General features: G+C 40.3%; 1 protein-coding gene across 17 annotated transcripts in view; it reads left to right on the top strand.

Moving 5' to 3' along the window:
* The window catches only part of unc5a (unc-5 netrin receptor A), a 301205-nt gene that overhangs the window by 249322 nt on the left and 28914 nt on the right, over positions 1-22969 (top strand). For 16 of the 17 annotated variants that reach the window (XR_011344851.1, XR_011344852.1, XM_069898690.1 and 13 more), the window contains 2 exons: positions 7930-8163; positions 18062-18211. Coding sequence is in view for 15 of the 17 variants with exons in the window: in XM_069898690.1 (XP_069754791.1) it covers positions 7930-8163; positions 18062-18211 (384 nt within the window). In the remaining 2 variants the exon portion in view is untranslated. Of the gene's footprint in view, positions 1-7929; positions 8164-10426; positions 10687-18061; positions 18212-22969 lie in introns of those variants that run through there. The other variant, XM_069898694.1, reaches the window with a different exon arrangement.

The following is a 22969-nucleotide window of genomic DNA, read 5'->3' as shown; positions in this document are numbered from 1 at the left end:
CATTAATTTCTCTGGCTTTTCTGGGTGGTGCGGCAGCAGCGGGGACCTCGGGCTCCTGGCAGCTGCAGGGATGTCAGGCTCCTAACAGGAGTGGTGACCTTAGACTCCCAGCAGGAGTTTGTTCAGGCCTCACCAATGTTTTTTACAACTTTTCCATAATTCATACTCAATACTTTGATTTATGAAGGCCAATCTGCCAAAAGCTCTCATTATAATCCTATCTACATGTGACAGCACTTTCAGGGAATCATGTATCTGTATTCCCATATCTCTCTGTTCTACCACACTCCTCAATGCCCTATTATTTACCATGTATGTCCTTTCTTGGTTTGTCCTTCCAAAATGTAACATTTCACAGTTGTCTCCATTAAATTCCATCTGCCATTCTTCAACCCATTTCTCCCACTGGTCAAGATCCTTCTGCAAGTTTTGAAGGCCTTTCTTACTGTGTGCAATGCCTCCCGACTTTGTGTCATCTGTAAACCTGTTGATCCAATTTACGACATTATCATCCAATTACTGATATAGATGTAGATGAGCAATGGTCCAAGCATCGATCCCTGAGGCACACAACTAGACAAAGGTCTCCAGTGTGAGAAGCTATTGTCCACTACCATCCTCTGGCTTCTCCCATGTAGCCAATGTCAAATCCAGTTTGCTATCCCATGATGAATACCAAGCATCTGAAATGTCCTGACTAATTCTAATAATTTACCCATAACTGACATCAGGCTCACTGGCCAATAATTTTTAGGGTTAATTTTGGAGCCTTTTTAAAACAGCAGAACAATGTCAGCTACCCTCCAATCCTCTGTCACCACACCCATGCCTAAGGACATTTTTTTTTGCCAGAGCCACTGCAATTTGTATACACAAGGGAATATCTTGTCAGGCCTTGAGGATTTATCCATCCTTACTCACTTTATGACAGCATGGACCTGCTGCTCTTTATTCTGTTGTGTAGGTTTTATGACCACACTCTTTACTTTCCTTACTTCTCTAGACTCTGCGCCATATTCATAAGTAAATACTGATGCCAAAAATCCATTTAAGATCTCCCCCATCTCTTCTGGCTCAATACATAGCCAACTGATTGGATCTTCAAGAGGACCAATTTTGTCCCTCTCTCTCCTTTTGCTAGCTGTAGTAACCCTTAGGATTTTCCTTCACATTTACTGTCACATTTCCTGATTTCTTTCTTTCTTTTTCAATATATTTTATTGGATTTTACAGAAATAGTACAGAAGTAAAAGCCATTAATCAAAAGTACCAGTAATATATAAGAAGGAAATACATAATAAAAATAAAGCTATTATATAAATTCAATAATGTAACAGTCAAACAGAAAGAAAAGTGGTAAACACTTAAACAGTTACAATATATGGTTAATGGAAAAATATTTTTTTTAAAAGAAGTAAATATTATACTATATAACAAATTCTACCCCCTTCCCTTCTGAAGTTACCTGGTAAGTACATATAATTTCACTACCATAAAAATAAACCACAAACTCACAAAGCAAGATCCAAATGGTCTTATAAATTAGAAAAATAATTAATACATAAACTTAGAAAACACTATAAACAGAAATTAAAGCCATTACTCTAGAAGAACATTTGATTTTTTTCCCCCTAAATTTAGGCATGCCATCATATTAGAAAGCCTTTGAATATAAGTAGGAGAGGCAGTATTGAGTGAGTATCAATAAAGGGTGCAAAAGAGACCACATGGGATTGAGACATAGTTACATTCAATTCTCTTAGTTGAACCAAGAAGAACAATAGGATTAAGTATCAGATTCACATTGAGATAAGATCCTCCCAAAAAATGGAAAGAAAAGAACAAGACCAAAACATATGTAACAATGTACCTTCTTCAGTCTTTCACCTGTCACATTTCGAGGAAATGTTAGAGTAAAATTTAGCCACTAGGAAAGTAAGCTTAATGTACTACCTTAAATTGTAAAAGCAAATGTCAGGCACACAATGAGGATGAACTTGCCAATTTTAAGATAGAATCCCATGTGGTATCCAAAAATCAAATTTGTAGATCTTGCTCCCATAATTTTTAAAATCTTATCTATGGAATTATCTCTAGATGTTAATGATAAATCATATTTGGCTGATATCAGCTTTTTTTGATTCAGTTTAACATTATAGATCATCCCTATTGTATTTATAACAAGGTCCTGAGGAAGTCTCAACACTACAGAGTTCAACAAACTCCTAATTTTTAGATATCTAAAAAAATTATGTTTGGTAGTTTAAATGTAAGAGATAGTTGTTCAAATGAGGCTAAATTATTATCAATAAATAAATCTTGAAAAGATTGGAAACCCAATGTAAGCCATTCATGAAAAGCAGAACAGAAGGTGGGGAAAAAAAGGATCAGGTGGTTTAGGGCTAGCAAGTAAGAATCTATAGATCTATAGTATCCAAAGAAAATTCTAAATTGAAACCAAATTCTCAAAGTATACTTAACAACAAAATTATCAATTCATTTGAAAGCAGTAAAATGCAATGGTGCTTCAAGTATCAAAATAAAATAGTATTTTTTTTAGTAGAGTTAAGTTCTAAATTAATCCAGTTTGAAGCGTTCATTCTGTCCTTAGAATGAATCAAAAAAATGTTACATCTCATATAAGATGTCCAATAATAAAATCTAAAATTAGGTAAAGCCAAACCACCTTTCTTTTTAATGTTTTGAAGTAAAACTTTAACAAGACAGGGACACTAATTTTTCTAAATATATGAGGAAATAATTGAATCAAGAGAATTTAAAAAAATGTTTTAGAAATTTCCTTATTTTTTTCTTGAGGTTTTCTTGCATTTTTATACTCCTTAAGTACCTGTTCCTCATTTGCTCCATGTTGCCTAATCTGCTGTACACCTTTCTTCCAAACTAGATCCAAAATATCCCTCATAAACCAAAGTTCTCTATGTCTGGTAACCTTGCCTTTAATCCCAACAGGAACATACAAATTCTGTGCTCTCAAAATTTTACCTTTGAATATCTTCCACTTACCTAGCATTCTTGAGAGTAAGCAACTTATCCTAATCCACGCATTCTAGATCCTTTCTCATTTCCTCAAAATTGGCCTTTCTCCAATTTAGAATCTCAACCCAAAGCCCAGGCTTATCCTTCTCCATTATTAATTTGAACCTAATGGCATAATGATCATTGGACTTAAAATGTTCCCCTTGTGATGGATTATATTATACACAAATATGTTTTTAAAAGGGATAGATTGTGGAGGTTTAGAGTGTAGATCATTTCACAAACAGATGGTAACACTTCACAAAAGAGAGGTCATTTAAAATGCAAGAGCATTGTTGAAAGTGAGACATTGAGGCACCGAGTGCCTTTGCGAAGGCAATAAAACTATTTTGTAAATGCTTTGCTAAATAATTTTCAGAACCAGGAGCAAATGGCGAAGTCCGGGCTCAAGTGATGATAAGATTTTCCAAAGACTGGATCTGGAGCCTTAAGAAAGGTCTTGTGGTTTTGCAGAGAGAGAAAAAAAGACCAAACAGGCTTTCTCTAAGAGAGAGAGGGAGAGAAGACAGTTCTGCAGTGGCTTTTGGAGGCTGTTACATGACAAGCTGGCAGCTTGTTGAGATCCCCATTTGAAGATGGGTTGTGAGTTCTGAGTTCAGACTTTTGAAAAACCCTTGTAGTACTTACAAGAGGAAATGTCTGGCTAGAGCGTTTCTCCTGAAATAAGGGAAACAAGAGGAACTCTGTGATGACCTGGAAGGAGAGGTTATCATTTGGAAACTCCATGATGGAACAAGTTTCTTCACCAAGGCACTGAAGTGACTGATGCAAGTAAATCAGTTTGTGTGTGTCCAACGACCAATTAATCTCTCTCTGCAACAGATAAGAACCTTCCTGAAGAGTAACCATTTTAACTTTAAGCACCAGAGCTTGGTGAAAATTCACAAATGTTAAATTCTGCGCACAGTATAAGAATTGCCTGATACCAGTGAACTTGGAGGAGTGAGAAGTGAGATTAAACTGTGAATCAAAGAACTTTCCTGAACATATATACATTACATACATGTGTGCTTAGAATTAGGAGGGGATTAAGTTAAGTGAATAGTAATAAGTTAAAGTTTGATCCTGTTTTTCTGTTTAAAATTAAAAGCAACTTTTGTTTAAGTAACCATTTGTCTTAGAGAATTTCTATGGATCCATAACACCCTGCACATTACTTCTACTGCTTATTCTGTCTCATTCCCTAATTGGAGATCCAGTATCACACTCTATCCATTTGGTACCTCTGTATATTGATTGATTGATTACTTCCTCAGGATTTGGCAAATTTCTACAGATGTGGAAAGTGTCCTGACCGGCTACATTACAGCCTGGTATGGGACACCAGTAGCCCTGAGCGCACAGCCCTGCAAAAGATAGTGGACACAGCCCTGGACATCAACAAGCAAAACCCTCCCCATTATTGAGAACATCTACAGGGAAGGCTTCTGTCGGAGAGCAGCACCAATCATCAAGGATCCACACCACCCAGTACACTCTCTGTTCTTGTTGCTGCCATCAGGAAAGAGACTCATGCTATCAGGTTCAGGAACAGCTGCTACCCCTCTACCATCAGACTCTTCAACAACAAACCTTTAAAAAAATCTCTCTGTATTGCAGTTGGTTTGTTTATATTCATTATCTTTTTACAGTTCTTTATTTGTACACATGTATGCACTGTGTACAGTTTTTTTTTTGCACTACCAATAAGTGGTAATTCTGCCTCAACCACAGAAATGAATCTCAGAGTGATATGTGATGCATGTACTCTGGCAATAAAACTGAAATTTGAAAAATCTGAAAATCTATAACTTTGATGAACACATTTGACAAACTCCAAACCATCCCACCCTTTTCACATTTTGGGAGCCCTAGTCAATATATGGTAAATTAAAATATCCTACTATCATAACTTTGTTTCCTGCAGCTGTCTGCTATCTCTCTACAGATTTCCTCTTCCAATTCTCGCTGACTATTGGTTGGTCTATAATGCAACCCTTTGAATGTGGTCATATTCTTCCCGTTCCTCAGCTCCACCTATATAGTTTCAGTAGATTAGCCCTCTGGTCCCTCCTGTCTGAGCACAGCAGTGATATTTTCCTGATGACCAATGCCACTCCTTCCCCTTTCATCCTTCCCGCCCCCCCCCACCGCTCCTTCGCCCACACCTCAACGAGTTCTGTGTATGCCATTATGCCAAACTTTTCTTCTGTTGGTTCTATCCATGCCTAATTCTAAAAAACTAAGATTTTCCAACCCCCAAACCCCACCCCCCACACCTCTACAGACTACTTATCCTGCTTTAAACCTCTTCATTGTCCTGGACAGCTCATTCCAACCTTCTGCCTGTTCTGGACCTTTATATATCCAACTAATGGTGAGACATAAACCATCTTGAATTCACCACTCCCGAACTTATTCTAACTTCCCCCCACCCCCAGGAATGCCTTTACTGCCACTCTCTATGCACTAGTTCCAACCTCACCATCATACCCACAGACATGCATGGGCGCTGTTTTAGTTTGGTGCACTGACTTCTATCTGGCCAAAGGCAGATGACAACTCTCAGACACCTCCCCTTACTTACTCCTCCAACTAAAACTCAACAGAGCACCATCTTACACACTATCTCTCAAACTTCATTGTTCCCAACCCTGCACTGTCCTGTTCTAATTCCTATCCAAGATCCACAAACTCAATTGACCCAACATGCCTATTATTTCTGTGTGCTCCTGCCCCACCAAACTGGTATCCACTTACCTTGAATCCATTTTGTCCCCACTGGTCCAGCCTCTTCCCACCTACATCCATAATAATTCACAAGCCCTCCATCACTTCAACAACTTTCACTTCTCTGAACATGACCACCTCATCTGTACCATGGACAGCCAATTGCTATACACCTCCATTCCCCCATCATGAAAACTTTAATATCCTTTGTTTCTTTCTTGACAATAGTCCTAACCAGTCCCCCTTCCACCACCACCCTCCACAGGCTGGCAGAACATGTCCTCACCCTCAATAACTTCTCCTTTGATACATCCAACTTGCTCTAAATCAAAGGGGTAGCCATGAGTAGCCACATGGGCCCAAGCTATGCCTGCCTTTTAATTGGCTATATGGAGCAATTCATGCTAAAAGCTGACACAGACAAGGCTCTTCAACTCTTTGTCTGCTTCATCACTTTTTAGTGCTGGCTCATGCTCCTGTGATGAGCTCATCGACTTTATCCACTTTGCTGCCAACTTCTACCCCAATCTCAAATTCACTTGGTTCATTTCTTGCAACATTTTCCCCTTTCTCAATCCCTTTGTCTCCATTTTGGAGACAAACTCTCAAAAGACATTTTCTACAAAGTCTCCCACAGTTACTTCAACTACACCTCTTCACGCCCTGTCCCCTGTAAGAATTCCATTCCTTTCTCACAATTTGTCTCTCTCTGTCTCATCTGCTTGCAGGATGAGGTATTCCATGCCAGATCATCTGAGATATCCGCCTTCAAAAAACGTGGCTTCCCCTCTCCTACCATAAGCTCACCCCTTACCCATATATCCTCCATTGCCGCACATATGCCCTGACCCCCTTAGCCTCCACGTGCAAGAAGGACAGGATTCCCTTTGTCCTCACCTACCACCCCACTATCCTCCACATCCAATATATAATCCTCTGATATTTGCCATTTCCACCACCTACTATGTGATCCCATCATCAGACACATCTTTCCCTCTTCTCCCCTCTCTGCCTTTTGCAGGGACCACTCCTCCATGTTTCCTTCATCTACTCCCTTCTCTTTCAATTGGCCCCTTGGCACCTACCCCTGTGAATGCAGGAAATGCTACACTTGCATTCACACCTCATCTCTCAACAAAAATCGCCACCCAAAACAGTCCTTCCAAGTGAAGCACACTTCATTTGTGAATCTGTGAGGGTCATCTATTGCATCCATTGCTCCCATTGTGGTTTTCTCTATATCAGAGAGACTGGGCACAGACTGGGACATTGCTTCATCAAGCATATTAACTCTCTCTGCTGCAAAAGCAAGGATTTCCCAGTGGCCACCCATTTCAATTCTTTGCCCCTTTCCCCTGCTGCCATGTCTGTATACACTGCCAGACTCCGACCACCTACAAATTGGAGGAACAATACCTCACATTTTATCTGGGCACCCTCCAACTAGATAACATTGACCTCTGGTTTCCATTAGCCCCCCCCCCTGCCAATCTATTCCTATTTCTCCTCTCCTCTAGCCCTGTCTCTCTCCCTTCCCCTTTTCCTATGTCTCTCTTCCTCCAGTTAACAGTTAAGGACCAAATCAATTTGGTCAATCCTGATCAATTCTCACCTTTCCTATCCTCCTATCCATACCAATTATTCCCTTTTGTCTGTTGTTCTACACTCCTCCCCCGCCCTTTCTTTTCTGCTTGCCAGCCTTTTAATTCAGGCACCTGCCTGATTTTTACTAGAAGAAGGGCTCAGGCTCAACTCATTTACCTCCTACGAATGCTGCAAGACCTATTGAGTTCTTCCAGCATCTGTGTGGATTGCAAGCACAGCATCAGCAGACTCTTGTATTTCTCTGCTTTAATTCTAAACATTGCTTATGGATTTTAAAAACTAACCCTAAAATAAACAAGGACCAGTCAAATAATCACTGCTTTGTTCATTGTTACCCACCAGAAAGTATTGCATGTTAAAATTAGTAGGTTTTTAGCACAGGTTGAAGTCTGACAGCAATAAAATTCAGTTCATTTTAAATGTATGAAGATATTAAGCAGATACATCAACTTAAGTTGCTAATGTGTACTGTATACTGCAGAATTTTTGTTTGCATCTTTATTGAATTGTATCTGTACATGCATTTTGTTGTAACTTTATTTGTCTTTCTTTTCACAGGAGGTATTACATTTGGGGCAAGAAATTCCTTCCAACCCTTATTACTGCCAGCTTGATGGACAACTATCTCACATATTCACTGAAACACTGGGTAAATACACCCTTGTTGGTGAATCACTGAACACAACTGCAGCAAAGCGTCTAAGGCTGGTTCTGTTTGCACCAGGAACATGCACATCATTGGAGTATAACATACGGGTCTATTGTCTAGAAGATACACAAAATGCATTGAAGGTAAGCAATTAACCCTAAAGTTTAGACAAGCCTATTGATTAATAATTAGGAAACATGTGGATTAGCTATGCAAGATTAAACAAGGCAGTCTAAGTAACATTTGGAACCACACTGAAAGAACTAGTAAGATTTGAGTGACTTGTCACTTCACCATCATTTATGTGGGGTATTTCTGTCAGGATGCAACTTGTTCCTTTCCCTGCTATTATAAAAGGCAAAACATTCCAATAGCTAACTTTGAGAGAAGATGAGTTATCCTATATTGTCAGAAATCCACCCTTGATGTTAGGTTAGCTTATATTTTGGTCCTTAACTGAAAGTAGTTTCACAGCTCCTTAAAATAAATGTCTGGGAAGAAGGTGAGTGGGTGATGTGGAAAGAGAGAGGGTAGCAATAGCTAGGGTAATCAGCAATTCTACCAAACATCACGAGTATTCATAAAGTTGAATGACATTTGAGAGCTTCAGACTTCCTGTCCATATCGGCAACAAAGCAAAATGGGACAGGTGAATGTATCAGGGGAATCCAAATCAATGTCTTATCCCCAAAAATAGCTACTACAACTTTCCACTATGACCCTATCTTAATCGATTTATACATCCGGAACTATTCTCAAACCTCATGAAATATTAAGAAGTCCACAGTATTCAATAAATAAAAGGATTTAATTATACTCTGATAGCCACACTCCTGTCAAGGTACAAAAAGGTACAACTAAACTACACAGAATTTATTCGAGTCACGCCAGTGGGAATGAGCAGTATTTTGTTGTGGGTAGACAAGGTCACCTCACTTATGCTGGTGAATCTCATTCAAAGAACTCAGAAGGTACAATATTTAAGGTATTTTATTGCATACAAATTTGATAACATTACTTTGAACTCATTGTTATAAGCTTATGTTTTACATCTTACATATCTCCTTTCTAAAGACAGGAAAAATGGTTTGACATCAATCATATATTGCATGTACAAGTTATAATTAAGAGATATCCTGCTTGCAACAAAAGGCTTCTCCAGGTGCATTCTCCACCAAGAATGCGCCTCCAGAAGCGGATACAGACCTGTGGAATGGTTGTTCAGGTGGCAGAGCTGAAAGCACAGCGCTGGCCATCTAAAAGGGACAGCTTCATGGGAGGCACCTCGGAGCGCACTCTGGCTCCTGTCACTTTGGACTGTCAGGGTTGGGATGGCTGGCTGTCAGAACTGGGACCACAGGTGCGGGCTGTCAGCGCAGGGCGACCCCACACTGATCCCACTGCCCTGCTCTCTTCCCACAGCCCTATATCAGTCCCCACACTGATCCCACTCCCCCGCTCTCTCTCTCCACAGCCCCATATGTCCCAGATCTGATAGCCCGCACCGGCCACCCCACAGTGTGGGAATGGATACAGGGCTGTGGAGAGAGAGCGGGGAAGTGGGATTAGTATGGGGACAGCCCGCACCAGCTGCCCCAGCGCTGACAGTCTGTGGCAGCTGCCCCTGCCCTGACGTCCCATGCTGGGGGACAGGGTCAGGGGCAGCTGGGAAGGGGGTCTGTCAGGCAGTCACCAGCTGATTGTCATCCCATTAGCAGCCGCTTTCAGGTGGCTGCATTCAGGTGCTGGAGGAGGGTTACAAAGTTCACCTCGCGTGCGTCTCCTGCACTTTCAAGTGGCCTTCTGACAGCCACATATGGGCATAATATGGCGGCTTTACATCAGGGGATTTTGGCCACCTAAAAGTGCCTAAAATTAACAGAAGTCTGGAAGAGTTGCTCCCTGTATACTTCAACATCCGTTCTCTGCTTGCCTGATGTCTGGGTTTTAATTAACACATGCAAATAAATAGTTTCACACAGTTAACAATGGAGTGCGAAACCTCTGGGTAGAAACAATATTCAATTGGGACAGGGCTGGCACTGTTAAAGTCACTAGGTGTGTTCCACAGCCTTTTGACAATTTAAATCACGTCTGAAAGGTAGAAGAATCGTTTGGGTGGAAACCCGCTTTATAAATGGGCTGCCTGTTGACAGATCATTGACTGGATCAGTAGTCAGTTAGCGCTACTGGTTAATGATATTAAGGAAGGCATTAAGGATTCTGGAGCCCGGGAGGGTTCTATGATTGCTCTCAGATGACTTGGGCAGAAGTGATCATTAATTCTAATTCCCTGTTTGGAAGGTTTGCAAGCCTAAAACTTGTATCTTTCCCAGCCTGTTGACTAGAAGCCTGTGACCTACTGAGTAAAATCTATGCTTTTTTTTTTATAATTGATATTTGTAGCTAGCTTATAAAGACAAACTTCTACAATACATTAGAAAACATAAAACCTGCAGATGCTGGAATCTTGAACAAATAATGAGAAGCTGGAGCGACCCAACAGCACAGGCAACGTCCAGAGAGAATAACGAACCTTTTGAGTCAGGACTCTTTCTCGTGAATTATACTCTGTAGCACTAGATCACTGCATCTGTTCTTTGGAAGATGAGCAGCGATTTAAATGAACATTCAATTATTAAAATTATTTCTTGTGCAAACAACAACCCTAATTCTTAAGCTTGAAATAATGTGCGGCCAATAAGGACTGAAAACTTACAGCACTTTTTCATATGTTGACTGATAACCAAAATCAGAAGTAAAAACATAAAATGCTGGAGAAGCTCAGCAGGTCAAACACTCCATATTCCAAAGGTAAAGATATAAAACTGAGCACTTCATCAAAGTATGAGAAAATTCAGGCAGACATCCAAACAAAAAGAGTGCAGGGGAAGGGGAGGGTGGAAAAGGCAGGAGATGATAGGTGGAGAAAGGAAGGAGGGGACAGCACCAATGATAGGGAGGATGGATGGTTGGGTGGGTGGAAGAAAAGGCGAGAGGGTTTAATGGAAAGCAGTGAAAATGCCATTTGGCTGGAGAATGCCCAGACAGAAAATAAGATGTTGTTCCTCCAATCTGTGGGTGGTCTGGGTGGGATAGTACACAACCCATGGACAGACGTGTGAGAACGGGAATGTGACTCAGAATTGGAATGATTGGCTACTGGGATGTCACTGTTGTTGCGAACAGAGAGGAGGTGTTGAGCGAAACGATCTCTCAACCTGCGACCAGTCTATCTGATGTAGAGAATGCTACAAATGTGTACTGGATACAGTAAATGGGTCCTCTAGATATAGAATTGAAGTGTTACTTCACTTGAAAGACCTGGACCGTGGTGAGGGAGGAGGTGTGGGCGCAAGGATTGCACCTCCTGCAGGCACAGGGGAAGGTGCCAGGTTGTGGGGGAGGGGGGAGGAAATGTCAGACTATGATTACTCAAATTGGGTCAATTGAAATTTTCAGGATTGAGGCTGTTGGTGTTTTGGTTGAGTAGGATAAAATGCTTCCATGATGATAATTGATGTACTGTGGTGGTGTGAGCAATGGAAGAAACACAGCCACCACGTTGAGGGTCGTTAACGACTGTTCTTATTCAGATTCAGGGCACCCCTATAAAGGCAGCATGAGCTCAGTCACCTGGTGCATTGTGACATCATAATCACTGCCCCAGGGTGGGCCAATCCTATGCTGGAGTCCGAGAGAAACCTCTGACGACGCCATTTCCCCATGGCTGCCCCGCCACGTGGCGATACAAATGGGGCTGGTTTGCCATGAGGATGTGCACCACCACACAACAATTAATCTACTAAATTGAACTGAACTCTAATAGATCTAGTACTGATTCAGAAATCTCAGCCAAGTTAGAGATCAAAATGCAGATAATATGCATACCAGATGTCTTTATCATACTTTTGAAATATGAAGTGTTTTGACACCAAATGTCACAACTTTAGAAAGGAACATGTTTTTTAAAATTCTGTTGGCATGCTAGCTAATCTTCAACTTGCAACCTACGAATGAGAATTCAACTGATCATCAACCAATTGAGCTACAAAAAAACCCACACCTTTCATTTAGCAATTCAATTCAAATCTATTATCCAGTAAATGACTTTGGACTGACGGTGCTTTATGGAAACGTTTTTTCTTCATCTGGTCCAAGAGGCACATTTTTTGTAGTGCAGTTCAATGTCCCGTTCTCCCACTGACCTGCCTTGTTGACTAATTATGTCCCATTCTCCACTGGCCTGCCCTGTTGACTAATTATGTCCGTTCTTCACTGGCCTGCCTTGTTGACTAATTATGTCCGTTCTCCCACTGCCCTGCCTCGTTGACTAATTATGTCCCGTTCTCCCACTGGCCTGTCTCGTTGACTAATTATGTCCCGTTCTCCACTGGCCTGCCTTGTTGACTAATTATGTCCCGTTCTCCACTGGCCTGCCCTGTTGACTAATTATGTCCCGTTCTCCACTGGTCTGCCTTGTTGACTAATTATGTCCCGTTCTCCCACTGGCCTGCCTTGTTGACTAATTATGTCCGTTCTTCACTGGCCTGCCTTGTTGACTAATTATTTCCCGTTCTCCCACTGGCCTGCCTCGTTGACTAATTATGTCCCGTTCTCCACTGGCCTGCCTTGTTGACTAATTATGTCCCGTTCTCCCACTGGCCTGCCTTGTTGACTAATTATGTTAGGTTTTGGAATACAGAAAATAACAAATTCACATTTTTGGCCTCTTATCTATTTAACCGACTCAGACGTGATCCCCTAAATGACAATTATGTGAGTTGTTTCAAGTTTGTTGACATGGCAACCCATTTAAAAAATGTGAAATGACACTGCAATGGACTTTGATTTTTTTTCCAAAATAATAACATCATTCGGCACCTCTACTTGATCATAAATGACTACAAATGATTAAAATTATTATAAAGTTTAAAATAGTTGTTATTTATATCAACTCCATGTTATATTTGATTTACAACTGCTACGGTGTCAGTGCTGTGCAAAAGCTGAGCCAAAGAAGGTACAAGGCACTCCTTCCATCCGATAGCCTACAGATCACCCTTGGGCAAGGTGTCGTACCTGTTTAGCCTCCCAATCAGGGTCAAGTGAAGTCATGGATTGCAGATGGTTTTTACAAGCAGATTCTACACATTGGAAATTATCGATGTAAGACTAAAAATGCTGGGCAAACTAATCTGCAGATCAATGAAGAAGGCAAGGGAGACCACTTCAATATTCTAATGTTGAGTGCAAGGTTGTTGATGTGGCACCACTCAAAGAGCTGATCTCTCTCCTTCCTGTACACTTCCTCATTGCCGTTTGTGATTCTGCCAACAACTGTGGTGTCATCAGCAAATTTGTACAAAACATTGGAAATGTGCCTTGCCACACAGTCATGGGTGTATAATGAGTAGAGCAGTGGGCTAAGCACACACCCTTGAGGTGTGCCTGTATTGATCATCAGTAAAGAGGAGATGCTGTTCCCAATTCATATCGACTGTGGTCTTCCAATGAGAAAGTCAAGGATTCAGTTGCAAAGGGAGGTGCAGAGGCACAAAGTTTGTAGCTTCATGACCAGCACTGAGGGAATAATCATGTTAACAGCTGAGCTATAATCGATAAAGAGCAGCTGTATATATGAATTGCAGTTTTAGAGGTGATCTAGAGCTGAGTGGAGAGCCAGTGATATTGGGTCTGTCATGAAATGATTGTGACGGTAGGCAAATTGCAGTTGGTCCAGATCTTTGCTTAGGTATGTGTTAATTCTGGCCATGATCAGCCTCTTATAGCATTTCATCACAGTATAAGTTGATGCAACTGGGCGATAGTCAATGAGGCAGGTCACACTACTCTTCTTGGGCCCAAGGATGATTGATGCCCTTTTGAATCAGCTGGGAACTTTTGACTGGAGCAATGAGAGGTTGAAAATGTCCGGCTAGTTGGTTGGCACAAATTTTCAATACCCTGAGACATATGCTGTCAGGGCCTGACACCTTGCGAGGGTTCACCTTTTTGAATAATGTTCTGATGTCATCCTCAGTGACAGATATCACAGGGTCTTTAGCCTTTGCATGGATTCTAGTAGGCACTGTTTGGTTCTCCTTCTCAAAGTGGGCATGGAAGATGTTCAGTTCATTGTGTAATGAAACATCAGAGCCAACTATGGGATTCACCCTCATTTTTTAGGTTGTAATAGCCTGTACTTCCTGCCATTGCTGGCATGTCTCTCTCTAGATCCTCCAGAATTGCCACTTTGGTTCAGAGATGGCCTTCTGCAGGTCATACTTGGACTTCTTACAGCTATCTATATCCTGGGCCTTAAACGGGTTTGATCTCACCCTGAGTAGGTTGCATATCCTCCGAATATCCAAGGCTTCTGATTTGGGAACCCAGTATGTGCGCATAGGCACACACTCGTCCATGCAGGTCTTGATGAAGTCGGTGATAACTGTTGCATAATCATTCAAGTCTATGGATGAATTCTTGAATATGTTCCAGTTCACCAATTCAAAGAAGTCCTACAGATGCTCTTTGGCCTCCCTTGACCATCTTCACTGCTGGTACTATGGTCCTCGGTCTCTGCTTGTTCACCAGGAGTAGACCAGACTTTCCCAAGTGTGGTCATGGTATGCATTCTTCCTGGTTGTGTAGCAGTGGTCGAGTGTGTTGATTCCCCTGGTCTTGCATGTAATGTGCTGGTGGTAGTTTGTCAGAGACTTCTTCAGGTTGGCCTGATTGACGTCTCCTACAATGATCTGGAAGGCATCAGGATATGCTGTCTCATGGTTGTTAATCACAGTGCTCAGACCCTCCAGTTGAAGGGCTTGTCCAAAACATTGGTGATGTATCTTTACCTTTGTTACATAAATGTACTGTTTGACATGCTGAGTTTCTCCAGCATTTGTGTGTTTTGTCACAACCACAGTGTTCACAGAATCCTGTGTTTTACCAGTGATCTCAGCTGGAGTAAATCAACAGTTGAAACAGCATCAGTGGGGTCAAAGGGAAATGTTGATGTTTTGGTTCAAAAACTTTCATCAAGACTAAGTTGTCTGATCGTTGCAGGCAGACATTGGGTGCTTCATGGTCAAAGGAGATATGAATCATATTAAACTGCATCACCATCAGCTAAGCTTTTTCCAACGGGCAGTGAGAATGTTGAATGACTAAAGGAACTGTTCACTCTAACTGTCCCAGACTCTCACATTCATATTATTTATTTATATACCTGCAAGCGTGTTATTTCTGGTTGTATGTCTGTGTGGTTTTGCACTGAGGACTGGATTGTACTTATACAATCAAATGACAATAAATTTGATGACTAATATTTCCATACCTGATCTGATTATGGAAATAAAGTTATTGATGAGGAACTTGATGTTTCTGCCTCAGAAGCTACCCTAGTGAAATCCTGCATGATTATATTGGGACAAGGAAGTGTTAAGTGAGAGTCATTTGGAAGAGCACTGCAGCAGAAAGAATTCTACATTTAAGTTTAAACAAAATTTACTGCTGTATTTTAAAGTTTAATTTTGGGTTTGAAACTTTTTAGTAAATTACACAATATATGGTTATTATCTTCAATTCCATTTGGGAAATTGGCTGCTTTATTAATCCTGATTCAAAGCAATTAAAAAGAATCAGAAAAGAACTTATTTGTTTCTATAGGGATTTGATTAGACAATTCAGGAACTTGAAGCATTGAATAAGTCATTACCTTCTACTGTTATTGAATATTTACTCAAGTACCATTAAAATGGCAAGAAAGACACAATGTCCAATTGTGAAACATTATCCTGCAGAGAAATGCCATTATGTGGAAACAATCTGTCATACTGATGTTCACAACAACTTATTAGTTTATGTTAATGTCTACAGGCAACTCATTTGCTTCTGTTTGTGTTATTTTGTTGCTTGTTTTTGGAGGATAAATAAATTATGGAAGGGCTTATAAAGGAACAGGTAGTGTCTGCAAGAGAAAATGTTCTAATTCAGCAGAATCCCATCTCTTGCCTACTATCAATTAAAATGTAGCTCATGTTCATATGTTCGACCACTCCCTCTCACATAAACCAAGCATACGCATTCCCTTTTCTGGCAAAGGACCTGAAACATTAGTCAGCCAGAGATGCGGCCTGATCTGCTGGATTTCCAGCATTTTCTGTTTTACTATATAACATATTTCCCAATTTGCATTTGTAACCAGCTACTCAACCATGATGACTGATATCAACCAAATGCATTGCACAATATTCAGACTTTCATTTGTGGGTCAAGGTATCACGCAACTTGAACAGCAGAGGCTAACTCGAGGTCAATCAGTTGATTTCTTTTCCCTTTTGGTGAAGATGGGATTCACAAGGCTATGGTTAATAGTGGGGTTAAAATGATAGATCATGATGGTGGCTTTATGCCTAATCCTCCTCACCTTTTCCTATAACCTTTCCTGGTTTGGTAGTTACAGGCAGAATGAACATGTGTTTTCTTATCTGCACTCTTACCCTCCATTGATCATAACCCTAACTTGGTGCCTCTGCCCTTTCAGACTGCCAGGGAATATAACAAGATCCCAGTGATGACACAACATAGTCATTCAATTGCCCAATCACAGCCATAAACTTGGGTACCAGGCACTTCCCTTAGAAGGAAGGTTTACATGTGGCAAGATATTGCACAAGTGAGGTGCAGTCAGGACAGAAGCTTACCAGAGTGAAAGTTCGCAAAGACATTGTTCCTTAGAATCTGATAAGTACCATGACTCTGGTTGCAAAGGGAAGAAAAAAAAACAATTGAATCTGTGCTATGTTTGGCACATTAGGAGTATTGTGTGCAGTTTTGATCACCTAACTACAGGAAAAATATCAATGATAGAGTGTAGAGAAGATTTACTAAGATGTTGTCTTCCCTTCAAGGGAAAGGTTAAACAAGTTAGGACTTTATTCTCTGGAGTTCAGAAGAATGAGGGGAGATTTGATAGAGGTATTTAAAATTATGAGGGATATTGACAGAGTAAATGTAGTGTGGATAGGCTTTTTTTTTCCCCACTGAGGATAGGTGACATACAAACCAGAGGACGTAGGTTAAGGGAGAAAGGGAAAACATTTAGGGGGGGACATGAAGGTAAACCTCTTCACACAGAGAGTGTTGGGAGTGTGGAATGAGCTGCCAGCTGAAGTGGTGAATGTGGGCTCAATTTTAACATTTGAGAATAATTTAGACAGGTGGATGGATGGGAAAGTATGGAGGGCTATGGACTGGGGCAGGTCAGTGGGACAATGTGAAAAAAAATGATTCGGCACAGAGTAGACGGGCCGAAGGGGCCTGTTTTTGTGCTCTAGTGTTCTATGGTTCTAGTAAAATAATGTTGCCATTGCTCCATTCTAACTGATCTCCTTCTATAACTCTGCATTCTGCACTGTTTCATTTTCTGTACTTGTATATGCATTGATATGTCGGATAGCATGAAAAACATACTTTATCATTGTATGTGACAATAGATTTAAACTTGACCCATGTTAAAGAACATTGCAGGCATGTAATATTTGTGCATTGGAGCAAGTTGAATCAATAATCTCAGGAACCCTCTTCCCATTATCTCTGAAATACCAACACTTGACCTGTCTTTACTTCAGCTACAATGATTGCAGGCTCGTTTCTGCAGATCATTTGCAATTATCTATGTGATGAGAAGTGATTGGGTCATTACCCAGTTCCTTTGCTTTCCACTGTGCTTAAAGCATGCTGATTTCTCAGCCATGCTATAATGTAAGAAATCGGAGTAGATCAACTGCCCCGACAAGCCTGCTTTGTCCTTCAATAAGATCATGGCTTCTCTGGCAGTGAACTCAGCTCCATTTATCTGCCTGTTGCCCATAATCCTTAATTGAAAGTAATGTTTCATTTAATGTAAGATTCCTGCTGATGTCTTTATTAAAGCAATGAAGATTTTTTTTAAGGCCTGGCTGAACTGATATTCAATATGATTTCAAAGCTGTTATTTTGCTAGTTACAAAAATTGTGATTTTTATTTTTATTCAGGAAGTAATGCAACTGGAGAAGCATCTTGGAGGGCGACTATTAGATGAGCCGAAGATTCTTCACTTTAAAGACAGCTATCACAATTTACGACTTTCCTTACATGACATACAAAGGTCACTCTGGACCAGTAAGCTGCTGGACAGCTATCAGGTAAAACACTATGAGCAATTTATGAAAAAAAGATACATTTTCATTCCCAATATAGATAACAGGTAATCTATTAATACTCTCAAAGCATTCAATAAAGTACCATGCAAAAGACTGATGGAAAAAGGAATTGGGTGGAAATATTTTTTAAAAAGCTCCAGGGTCTTTAATGAACAGGGCACGAGTTAAGCTGGAGCTGTAAAAAACAAAAAAAATGCATGTTAACCATACCTGTGGTCTTGTGTTCAGTTCCTGTAGTTAGGTGATCAAATAACATTTTAATTTTGAAAGCACTGCAGTGATTTTGGACCAGAATTTTACTAATTTTTGAACTTGGAATACTATTTGTGGAGACTGATCTTGTTAAGTGTTTAAGAAGATTGAAAAGATTTGATTAATTGGTAAGGAAATCTAAAATAAGGTGAAATAACTTTAAAATGAGAATGAGGCAAGTCAGGAATTGTACCAAAAGGAAGAGTGCCCAAAATCTGTATCTCTTCTCCTCCAAAAGCTAAATTGAAAAAAAAAATGGAGGCAAAGGTATTAAAGGGTTACCTGAATGGGCTTGTAGAATTGGGAAAGAGGTCAGCTACGATCTAAATGAAAGTCAAAATAGCCTTGGGAGGGCTGAATGGTCTATTCCAATAGCATGTTCCTGTACCTATAGTCCAATGCAAATGAAGATGAATAAGTTGAATATTGATCTATCAGCGGATCTCACATGCCAGTGTAAAACGGGAAATCTAACAAGATGAAGTCGAGTATGCTTGGTGTGCAACATGAGAGGAGTTTAGGATCAGAACAGATTAGATTGAAATGCAGGGAAAGAGAAAAAGATGAAGGTGTAAAGGTAAGGGATTGAGGACTGATGCAAGTGTGAGAGGAATGGGTCTTAAGAGAGAGATGGCCAAAGGTGTGGGGGTGGGAGGGAGGTGGGGTAGTTGTGGGAGTACAATGTAGGAAAGGCAATGTGGGAATGTAGAACATAGTTCATGGCGAAGAGAGATATAGTCCTGCATGTGAATTGAGGAGGAATTCAGAAAGAAGAGCTTGGTGAAGGATCAGGCATTGTGTGACCAGAAAATTGGTCTAGATGATCAACTGGAAAAGATTAATAAATCGCTCAGTTTTAAAAAAAGAGATTAATTTAGGGAATGCCCAAAATAAAGAGAGATAAATATAGAGTGAGAGAGACAGCTGTCAAATGGTAAGGGCTAAGAAGTGAACTTGCCAGGAGTGATAAAAAATGTGTTGTGAAGTTCACGTGGCTGCAGATCAGAGAGAAAGGTGAAGTGGGAGAATAATTAAGTCTGTGAATGGGCCTGCAGCAACAATATTAATCACTTAGACTCAGAAACTGTATAATCTCCATCCAGCAATGTGGAGGTCAAGGTCAATATGATACCACATAACATTTATTGAGTTTCACTGCAGTTAATGACAGCAGCACCTGCAAGAATTGTACAATTAACATTTTGTATCCTGCAGTGTTTAATATGTATAATATACGGTATATAAAAAAATGAGTGGAAAATTAGATGTCAATCAAGTGTACCTGATTATTGTTTGGCTAAGCAACTGAAAATTCTTATTCAAATTGCACAGATGTGGTATTATTGAGTTACTTTAATAAGAAAAAAAATTCTTCTGTGAAAGCTGATCATCAGAATTTAAATTGCTTTAGAATTCTCTTCAATATTTATCATTGTCAATCGTAAAAGCAAATGATTAAGTTGGGAAGGAAAGAGAAATGCTTATAATGTGTGATATGGTCTGTGTTTTACATCTCCTACTAACTGAGTAAAACAGAAGTTATTGTTTCAAGATGTTTGAGCCACACCATATTCATTGCACATTCCCAATTAGCTCATAAAAGATGAATAAGAACTGCCTCCTTGAACCAGTCCTTCCATTGAAGATGCTCTCAGTTTAGTTTTATATTGGGAGTATCAGCATCTTGACACCAGGATATAAACATCAAAGCAATATATCTTCTTGCAAAGGCGTATGTTTCTAGGAATTGATGATTCAGGGATTTAAATTACAATGCATCTATAGCCCATTTCTTACAAGTTCAAAGATCAGATTTATTGTCAGAGTACATACTGTAATGACATCACATACAACCCTGAGGTTCCTTTCCCTGCAGGCCAGGCAGAGTTTCTACTTATCAAAAGTGCAAAAATCTATACCTAAGAAAAGATACATTTACAAAAGAGAGGTGTAAACAAAGAAAGACGTGCAAACAAACTGACTGTGGATTTCAGAAAATAAATACTCAACAATAAATAATGTGAAAAGTAAGAGTCCTTAAATAAGTCTCTAATTGAGTTAGTTGTTCGGAGTCTGATGGTGGAGTGATAACAGCTGTTCCTGAGCCTAGTGGTTCAAGTCTTGTGGCACCTATACCTCTTTCCTAATGGCAGCAGCCAGAACAATACATGTCCTGTGTGGTGTGGATCCTTGATTATTGCTGTTGCTGCTCTCCAACGATAGTGTTCCATGAAGATGTTCTCAATGGTGGGGAGAGTTTTGCCTGTGATGTACTGGGCTGTATCTACTACCTTTATGCAGGGCTTTCCACCCAGAGTTACTGGTGCCCCCATACCAGGCCTTCAGTGCTCTGGTGCTGATGGGGGTGTTCTTACCAATCCTCACTGATTGAGGTATGCAGGTGAGGAAATCAAGGAATCAATTACACAATGGTCTATTGAAGTCCAGGTCTTGGGGTTTGTTGATAAATTTTTAGGGAATGATGATGTTGAATACTGAACTGTTGTTGAATGAGATGGCATCTGCCATAGACCTGTTGCTATGGTAAGCAAATTGGAACAGATCCATGTCTGCACTCAGACAGAGCTTATGTGCTTCTCTACCAACTTCTCAAACAATTTATCACTGTGGATATGAGTGCCACTGGTCAGTAGTCATTTAGCCAGATCACCATACAATTCTTGTGCACAGGTACAATTGAGGCCTGTTTGAAAGAGGTGGGTACCGTGCCCTGCCCTAGTGAGTTGTTGAAGATATCTGTGAATATATTGGCAAGTTGGTCGACTCAGGTTTTCAGCGCTTCGCCATGTATTCTGCCCTGCCCAGATGCTTTGCTTAAATTCACTCTCCTGAAGGCACCCCACACCCCATATATCATCCTTGGTTACTGACTGTGGAGGATCATCAGGGGTCATGAGTGTATGCAGTGGTCTTCCTGTTCTGGTGGTCAAATCAGGTAAAGAAGGCATTGAGTTCATCTGGGAGTTGAGCTTTGCTATCTCCAACTGCACCAGATTTGGTTTTGTAGCAGCTCATATAATTTAGATCCTGCCACAGTGATGGGTATACTTTGTTGTTTCTGTTGTCATCCAGAATCTCCAATTCACCTGGGAGCTGGCTTTTCATAGGTTGTACCTGCACCTCATGTAGTGTTCCAGACCTCTGGACTTGAATACCTGTGATCTGGCTCTCAGCAGGTTTTGGATTTTATTGTTCAAGGAAAACCCTGAACATGGGGGCACACTCATCTACACCTGTTTTGATAATGGCCCTGGTGTAATCATTCAGATCCTCAGCTGAGTTCTTGAATGTTGCTCAATCCATTGACTCAAGGCAGTCCTGTAACCATTCTTCAGACTCCCTTGACCACCTCTTGGCTGTCCTGATCTCTGGACCCTCACTTTTTCAGCTCTGTCTGTATGAAAGCAGAATAAGTACAGCCAGGTGATCCGATTTGCCAAAATTATGTCTCAGAAAAGCTGGCAGGAGTTACCTTAGGGGTATGTGTGAAGAACCTTTGGCAGTTAATTGCTCTTTTTAATCGTTTCACACTCTACTTGCATTCTTCTATTCTTCCTAAATCTCCTGAGAATGAGGATGACTAGCATCCACCCTAATTTTGTGGTTCTGTGGTGGTTGGTGTGGGAACAAATGGGGCAGAAGGTGACTGACTGATGGGAAGTTTGTGAGATGAACTGTTCCTTCCACATTTTATACTAGGCTTCTGTATGCTCAGTTCCATATTAATGGCTTCATCTAAACATTGAGAAGTTATGATTCAAAAGTTCCCAGGAGTTGCTGGGATGTTGGACCTCTTCAAGGATTGTTTAAAGAGGGGAAATATTGAAAGGATTATTAATTCATACACCCAATAATTTTCAGTCTTCGCCATTGAGTCTAATCCTATATCCAATAGATCAATACAAATACGTGATATCAATCCACTATGAACAAATTTTAAATCCAGAATATTTGAATCTGCAATTTGAGGAAAAATGTCCAATTTGGACTGAACAAACTTCCTAACTTGCAAATATCTTTAAAAAACCTTAATGTAACTTTTTCAGATGAGGATTGGTATTTCACTCTAAGTTTGATCAATTAATCTTCATTTTGTGAAAGGCACTGTTTATTACAGTTTAAGGTGATAGACAGAATACACATGTCTAAACTTATCCCATTTCTATGTGGATGTTGATCCATTTTGTGAAAAGTTTTGGGAATGTCCTAAATTACAAAGTTATTGGCAGAATATTTTTAATGTTTTGTCAATGAATTTTATGATTAAATCAGATTCTTGCCCTGTAATGGCACTGACTTGTTTTTCATGTGAACCAGATAAATTTTTATTGGCATCTCAAGAGAAAGTTTTAGCTTTTAGTACGTTGATAGCCAGACAAGCTGTTTTAAAATGAAATGGAACAATGAATTCCCACCAACTCGTGCACAGTGGCTACACGATGTAATGTCATATTTAAGTTGAGGTAA

The sequence above is a fragment of the Narcine bancroftii genome, chromosome 9 (genome assembly GCF_036971445.1).
Source record: "Narcine bancroftii isolate sNarBan1 chromosome 9, sNarBan1.hap1, whole genome shotgun sequence".
Taxonomy (NCBI): Eukaryota; Metazoa; Chordata; class Chondrichthyes; order Torpediniformes; family Narcinidae; genus Narcine; species Narcine bancroftii.
The sequence above is the reverse complement of the archived record's forward strand: the minus strand, read 5'-3'. Positions and strand labels throughout refer to the sequence as shown.